The sequence below is a fragment of the Monopterus albus genome, unplaced genomic scaffold (assembly GCF_001952655.1).
Source record: "Monopterus albus unplaced genomic scaffold, M_albus_1.0 scaffold231.1, whole genome shotgun sequence".
Classification (NCBI taxonomy): Eukaryota; Metazoa; Chordata; class Actinopteri; order Synbranchiformes; family Synbranchidae; genus Monopterus; species Monopterus albus.
The window spans coordinates 95,647-103,698 of record NW_018128111.1 but is presented as its reverse complement, the minus strand read 5'-3'; the positions used below and the strand labels follow the sequence as shown (position 1 = coordinate 103,698).

At 40.8% G+C, this 8,052-nt stretch overlaps 1 protein-coding gene across 6 annotated transcripts in view; it reads left to right on the top strand.

Moving 5' to 3' along the window:
• pikfyve (phosphoinositide kinase, FYVE finger containing) overlaps nt 1-8,052 on the top strand; it is a 39,211-nt gene that overhangs the window by 14,703 nt on the left and 16,456 nt on the right. For all 6 annotated transcript variants that reach the window (XM_020620020.1, XM_020620019.1, XM_020620018.1 and 3 more), the window contains 5 exons: nt 845-956; nt 5,053-5,200; nt 5,294-5,458; nt 6,633-6,695; nt 6,792-6,921. In XM_020620020.1, coding sequence (XP_020475676.1) covers nt 845-956; nt 5,053-5,200; nt 5,294-5,458; nt 6,633-6,695; nt 6,792-6,921 — 618 coding nt within the window. The remainder of the gene's footprint in view (nt 1-844; nt 957-5,052; nt 5,201-5,293; nt 5,459-6,632; nt 6,696-6,791; nt 6,922-8,052) is intronic.

Sequence of the window (8,052 nt, the reverse complement as noted above, 5' to 3'; positions counted from 1 at the left end):
TTAAAAGCCTGTGGAACATAACTTGTTAATAGAGAGAGGTTAATCAGATCTAGTATGATGTGTTGATTAGGGGAAAGACGTCTTTGAGCAGCCTTGTCGGGATGGGGTCCAGGAGACATGTTGATGATTTGGATGAAGCAATTGTTGAGGTCAACTCAGAGAGATCTATAGGGGAGAAGTAGTCCAAGTATAAATGAGGTCTTACAGATGTTTCTAAAGCCATTGTAGTAGATGGCACATCTGCGAGAGCTGTGGGAGTGGTTCGACCCATTTTTTCTCTAATAGTTGTGATTTTATTTGTAAAGAAGCTCATGAAGTCATTGCTGCTGAGATCTAAGGGAATGTTAAGCTCAACAGCACTGTGGCTCTTTGTCAGCCTGGCTACAGTGCTGAAAAGAAACCTGGGGTTGTTCTTATTTTCCTCAATCAGTGATGAATAAAATGCGGTTCTGGCACTACGAAGGACTTTTTTATATGTTATTAAACTATCTTTCCAGGCTATGAAAAACTCTTTTGACTTAGCGGAGCGCCACCTCCTTTCCAGTTTACATGATGCCATGTATCCTCTGTCTTGTGCTTTGTTTACCTATCATGTTAGTTCTATGTTACTTATGCATTACTTCACTTTTTTCTGTGAAGTTTTTATTTCCACTCGAGCTCTCTGATGCAAACTAATAATAGAGGAACTTGAACTAGAACCTCATCTTAGCTGGTCTGCTGAGCAGTGAACAGGCTCATCCTGAGAGGCTGTGCTTATCTCATTTATTTACAAGTTGAAAGCTGCTGTTGAGCTTGTTGTTTTATGGCTATGTTCTCTCATCACCCTCGTGTTTCTGTATTGCAGGGCCCAGGCTATCGCCATCGGCCAGGCATTGGTGGACGGACGGTGGCTGGACTGCGTCACTCACCATGACCAGCTGTTCAGGGATGAGTATGCTCTCTACCGCCCCCTCCAGGTGAGAACCCTTTGCTCATGAGTAAACGCTGCACACACTGGGGAACAAGCACTTTCAAATCCCCAAATAACTCAAATACAGACTTGGACTAGTTTTTTACCCTTCCATAAAAAAAAGAACTCAATTCTGTTAGAAATAAATTAAAACTGACAAAAGTAATGAGCCTCTTTCATTGTTTATTTCATATTTTATAGAAATCTGACGCTGCTCTTTATTTTTGATTCATCTGAATATTTTAAATGACAAAACCAATGATCATGGTGATCAAATCAAGAATCTTTATTGTCATTATGCATAGCACAACGAAATTTTTTCCGGCAGCTCTCGGCTTAAAAGACAGACATATTATTTACATAACACAATTGTATAAGTCAATATAAAATATGAACAAATAAAAAGGGATGTATGGGACCTAATCAGGTCAGCAGCATGTTAGCAGCAAGAGTCTAGTAACATTATAAGGTGCAGCTCAGTGCAACCTTATGATGACAGAAATGGTGAAACTCTTGCACAACCTTTAGATGCAGTCATCACAAACAAGTGATCTCTGTAGTGTAGGGGACCAAGAGGGTTAAGCTACTAGATTAGACTTATTCTCATTTATTCATCGAACCTATAGTGTTTTACTTCATTTTATTTTAACACTTAACTTCAATTTATTCACCAGCATTTGTTATACTTGCTCAGTATTATTGTGAATAAGACTGATAAGGGCGATAGGGGAGGCGACAGTGGTACAGTGGGTAGAGCAGCCGTCTCCCAACCAGAAGGTTAAGGGTTCGAATCTCGGTGCCAGCAGTCCACATGTTGAAGCGTCCCCCAATGGTTAGAACCATCGGTTGAGTTGGCGCCACAGATGGCTGCCTTGGTTCTGTACCGGAAACAAATTCCTTGTGTGTAACATACTTGGCCAATAAAGGTGATTATCCTTATTATTATTATTATCCTTATCCTTTATTAAACATATTACTTTTATTTTTATGGCTTCTGAAGGGGTGACCAAGTCAGACCTCTAGGTTCAAATACAATGGTGTCTATTGCGCAGGGGGTCAAAGAGAGAAAGGTGGGGTAGAGCATGTTTTGACCAAGAGGCACTTGCAGAGAGTATAAAAGATGCTGCAGTAGCTCTGTAAACTATTCTGCTTTGCAAACCAGGTATTGCCATTTGTCACCTTTTTGCTGTAAATCCCATGCCGTGCTTCAGACTGAAGGGACTTGTACTGGCCTAGGTCAGGTTCCACAACAGTAGCTCTCAGTGAGACTTCTGCACCTGTCTACAGGTAGTCTAGCCCACTCTTGCAGAACAAACTGAAGGCTGCCTCCTCCTCTGCTCTTGGCATAGACATTCAACAGCATTTAGATCAGGGCTCATAGAAGGCCACTTCAGAATAGTCCAGTGTTTTCTTAGCCATTCTTGGTACTTTTAGCTGTGTGTTTTGGCTCATTTTCCTATTGGAGGAGCCCTGACCTATGGCTGGTACAAAGCTCTCTGACACTGGGCAACACATTTCACTCAAGAATGTATAGATAGTCATGAGATTTCATTGTTCCCGACACCACATGCTAGACGCATCAAAGCAGCTCCAACACATAACCGAGCCTCCTCCATGTTTCACTGTAGGTATGGTGCTCTTTTCTATGATAGCTTCATTTTAGACCTGATGTGACTTGACAGAACAGTTTTGCCTCATCTGACATAAAGCATCAGGGCTTGTCAATATACATTTTTGCAAATTCCACTCTGGCTTTTTATGTTTTTCTTTCCTGGGTCTTCTTCCATTGAGTCCAGTATCCCTCAACACTGATGTACCTTGACCTTGGAGCTCAGCTTGTAGCTCTTTGGAAGTTTTTTTTGGCTCTATGTGTATATTCTTCTGTTTAATCTGAGGTTGATTTTCCTCTTCTGGCCTTGTCCAGGGAGGTTACTGCTGTCACTTGGGCCTTAAACGTCTTCATGATAGTAACTGTAGTCACAGGAACATTGAGCTGCTTGGAGATGGTCTTATAGCCTTTACCTTACCTTATTATGCTTATCAATAATTTTCTTTTTCGATTTCCTCAGACAATGCTCTTCTTTACCATCTCTGGCCAAGGTTCAGGTCGGTGCACACAATGATACAAAACAGCAGGGGGACTACTTCTATCCATTCAGATAGGCTGAAAGTCTGATTACAAGACTGAAGATGTGTGTGATACTAATTCAAGAAACAGCTAGTTTGAACTATCACTATAATCCAATTATAATCTTTTCTAGTAGGGGTGGTAATCTTTGGCAAACTCATGATTCAATTTGATTCCTATTCTTGGTGTCTGGATTCGATTCAGAACTATTTTCAGTTTCAAAAACGATTATAAATCCCAATAAAAAAAGGGCACTATATTTTGGCTCCTACTCTAGTTTACTGTGTCATACAGCTGGTTTCTGTCCTGTACCCACTGAGCTGCTATGAAGCTTAACAGATAAGTTCTGTTGTGCATTGAAACCCAAGTACTTTACATACTGCTACCCAGCAGTATGTGAGGTAAAAGTATTAGTTAGTTAGTGTTAGTTAAGTAATTTGGCATACTTCCTTTTACAAAATGTGAACAGCTACAGACAGGCCTTAAAGTTGCTGCCTGCAGTGCAACTCACTACATGTACTGAGCAGGAGGTGAAAAACTTAAGAACCTGCTTGAGTATTAACATACGTACGGTCTACATCGGTGGTCCCCAACCACCGGGCCGTGGCCCGGTACCGGTCCATGAGGCATTTGTTACCGGGCCGCACAGAAAGAATAAATAATTTATATAATTTCCATTGCATTGATTTTTAGAGTCTGGAAGATGTTTTATTATGAAAAACGACGTATCATCCTCCGACGTATCATCCACCAGGGGGCACAGGTGGTCACGTCGGTCACAACGTCACGTGATACGTTGCTAAAAAAAATAACTAGCAAAACTAACAAACTAGCAAAAATGTGTCATTGTCTCCCATCAGCCCTAGATGGGACCATCTTGGTGCAGGGAAACAAGCCCAGGGCTCCCACTGACTCTGCATTATGGTGAGTTGATATAGTGTAGAATTATTGTAATTGCCTAATATAAAGTGTAATTGTTGCATTCAGATTACATACTATGAACTGACAAAGGTTTTTGTTATTGGAACCCCCGTGCCTCTACCCGGTCCGCCGAACATTTTTCATGCATGAAACCGGTCAGTGGTACGAAAAAGGTTGGGGACCGCTGGTCTACATAGTTGTGTGTGTGTTCTACAACAAAAGCTGCGCACTGGGGGCGTGCGGTTACAATGGTTTGCTCATTTTAAATAGTAAAATCAGGTTTAAAACCCAAAAACCTTGTTTCATAGGCTCTTTCTATTTCTACATTATTTATTTCTTATGTTACCATCTATGTTCATTTCCAAAAACTATAAACTTCGTTCTACTCAAATTTATGGACAGCTTATTAATACCAGACCACTGACACAGAGCTCATTACCAAGTTACACAAATGAATTCCTTGTCTCACAACCATAGATGTACAACACAATTCCAATATGTGCACGCTGACTGTGTGCACATTGGCTTCATGGTTGAGTTCCTCCTTTTTCTTTATGTCAACGTTGTGACAGAATCGATTTTTAGCATCTGTGAATCGGTCTGGAATCGTAGAAGATATGAACTGCAATTCTAATGTGAATCAGTTTTTTTTTTCTTCCACCCCTATTTTCCAGTGGTATCACCAAATCTGTCCAGGGCATTATAGAAAATCATTGTAGAATAAGCAGTAATTGATCTTTTTTTACACTTTCTTTACTCTGTGACCCACCGAAGGCATGCAGGCATACATGAGACAGATGCGTTTCATTTCATCACTTTCAGGAGGAATGAAGTATTGTTTCAGTAGGCTGTAACAGTACCAACAAATGTTTTCACGTCTGTAACTTCAGGATGCAATCCAAATCTTTCACATTTGCTACAACATTCTTGGACACAGCACGTGCTGATATTGATTAATTCTACAGGGTCTTCTGATAACACAAGAGGACAGTAATTTTTTCGATTGATTAAAGTGAAATGTGCTGATGGTGACCCCTTTGTGTCTGACCTCTAGAGTACAGAGTTCTCAGAAACTCCATCTCCAGACAGCGACAGTGTCAACTCTGTGGAGGGGCATTCAGAACCATCCTGGTTCAAGGACATAAAGTTTGATGACAGCGACACAGAGCAGCCTGCAGATGAGACAGGTTACACCACGCCCAGTATGTGTCTCGTGTCTATGCATTTTTACACATTGTCATACAGTGTTGCCTTAAAATCCCAGCTGCAGCTCACTGACCTGTCTCTGTGTCCAGACTCTGCCACACCCAGCAAGAGGACATCCGTCAGCAGTTTCCACTCAGTGGTGGACAGCGACTCAGCTGCCTCCATCAACCTCAACATGGAGCAGAACCATGTCAACTTCCACATCAAGAAACAGTCCAAGTATCCACATGTGCCTCCTGCCACTGAGCAGAAAGGTAAATACAACATGGTCCACACATACAGTCATGGCCAAAAACATTGGCACCCCTGCATTTCTGTCAGATAATGCATCACTTCCCCCAGAAAACTGTTGCAGTCACAAATTCTTTGGTATTCTAATGTTTTTTCTTTTGTTGTCACTGGAGTAACACAAGAAAGCAAGAGAAAACAGCCAAATTTGGTACATTCCACACACAACTCCAAAAATGGGCTGGACAGAACTACTGACACCTTTTCAAAATCATCAGAAATAGTTGTATTCCAAGCATGTGATGCTCCTTTAATTTGTCATGAAACTCACCTGTAGCAACCAACAGGTGCTGGCAGTATAGAAATCACACTGGCAACCAGTTAAAATGGAGAACAGTGGACTCAACCTTTCTGCTGTGTGGACCACACTGAGCATGGAGAAAAGAAAGAAGAGCAAAGAACTGACTGAGGATTTGAGAACCACAGTAGCGGCAAAGCCTGAACAGTCTTAAGGAAAAGTCCTGCAGATAAAATGGCACTTAAGTACAAAAGTATTATCAACAAAATATGATTTAATTATGAGTATAATAAGTGCAAGGATGACTCCTGTCAGTGGATGCTATTGCTTTTTACTGATGCATAAAAAGGACATTTTAACACTAGTTGTTTGAGAGGGGGCAACTTCCAACTCATTTATATACACCTGGGTAGTTTAATATTTAAGAATGCATCATACATTAAAAACAGGTCAAAAGTGATGTGTAAAAATATTAATTGACATTGAAACTAGTGACTATAGTTGTCAAATAGTTGCCCCCGATGGTTAGAGCCATCGGTTGAGTTGGCGCTGCAGATGGCTGCCTCGGTTCTGTTCCACAAACAAATTCCTTGTGTGTAACATACTTGGCCAAATAAAGCTGATGGATGGAGACCACAGTTTTGATAAACCACAGTTTTCCTTTAATGTCGGGTGCAAACAAATCTTTATAAACTGGTTAAAATGAAATACCAGTATAGCTCCTTCAAGTCGAGACACCAGGTGGTCACAGTCAAAGCCTTGAATCCATGACTGCAACAGTCGTGACACGGATTCTTAATTGGATCGAATTCTTAAAAATCTCAATTATATTCAGCACTGTAGGTCTAACACCAAATGTACAACACTACTGTAACACACACCGTGTGATCTCGCCCTTTTAGCTGAGTTTCTGGTGTCTGAGGATGGAGGACAGAACATTGTCATAAGTGATGCCTTCATCAAGGGTAGGAACTATGCACTTCCTTATTGATTTTTCTGACAACACAATGAATTGCACAACTAGTCAAGCAAACCCGCTTCCTGACTTCATGTTGCTACAGAATCTCTGTTCAACCGTCGTGTGGAGGAAAAGGCCAAAGAGATGCTGTTTACTCCGCTGGGTTGGCACCACAGCTCCCTGGATCAGCTCCGAGAGGAGAACGGAGAGAAGGTGGCCATGGAGAGGCTGCTGTAAGTGGAGATAATACACTGTCCCTGTCCAGTATGCATATATCTCTATTCACATTAATGAGCCAGAACATTATGATCACTAAATATGCACCAATCAATTGGCTGGTGATCGGAATTGCCTGATTTTTAGCTTGATTGACTATGACCGTTGCCTGGCCAGTCACTCTGAGATATCTATTCTTGCCAGTCAGTTCACATGCACAATATTTCATGTTGTGCACACAGTTGCACAGACCAAAAGCCATATGAGTGTATGCGAGTTGTTCACACTGCGTCATCAAGCCATAAAACATTTGGTACTTTTGCTTGATCGGTGACTTAAACGTTGAACTGATTATCAGAATTGTTGTTGGCATATTTTCTCTTGATGCATAGATTCACTGATTTATTGATCATTTCAATATTCTTTCAAAAGTTGCTGAAGAACTTCTTTTGAATAGGTTTCACAATCTTATTAGCTCTACTGCAAACCAATTTGGGTTTAAAACTAGCCATGGCACTGATATGTGTATATTTGCCCTAAAGGAATTAGTCAGTAAATATAAAAGCAAAAACTCCTCTGTATTCATGTGCTTCTTAGATGCCTCTAAGGCGTTTGACCGTGTGAATCATAGGAAATTATTCCAGAAGTGCCTAAATATATAGTGAGATGTTTGTCATACTGGTATGCCCACCAGACTATGTTTGTTAGATGGGATAACTGTATATCTGCACCCTTTCAGACTTGTAATGGGGTAAGACAAGGTAGTCTGCTTTCCCCAATTTTGTTTAATTTTTACATGAATGATCTCTCTAAAGAGTTAAATATGTGCAGAACACGATGTATGGTCGGTGGTATAGTAGTGAATCATTTAATGTATGCAGACGACCATGTGATATTTAGTCCCAGCTAGTCTTCAGCAGCTCTTGAACGTGTGCTCAGTGTTTGGGGAATGTCACGATGTCAAGTATAATGCTGTCAAAAGTGTCATTATGATATGCCGCACCAAACGAGGACAGGTCCTTCATATTTCCTTCCTTTAATTTATTTGGTAATATTTTAACTGTGTGTAATGAAGTTAAATATTTGGGTCATGTCATAAATGATTGTTTGTCCGATGACGGGGATATATATCGGCAGTGCCGCATGTT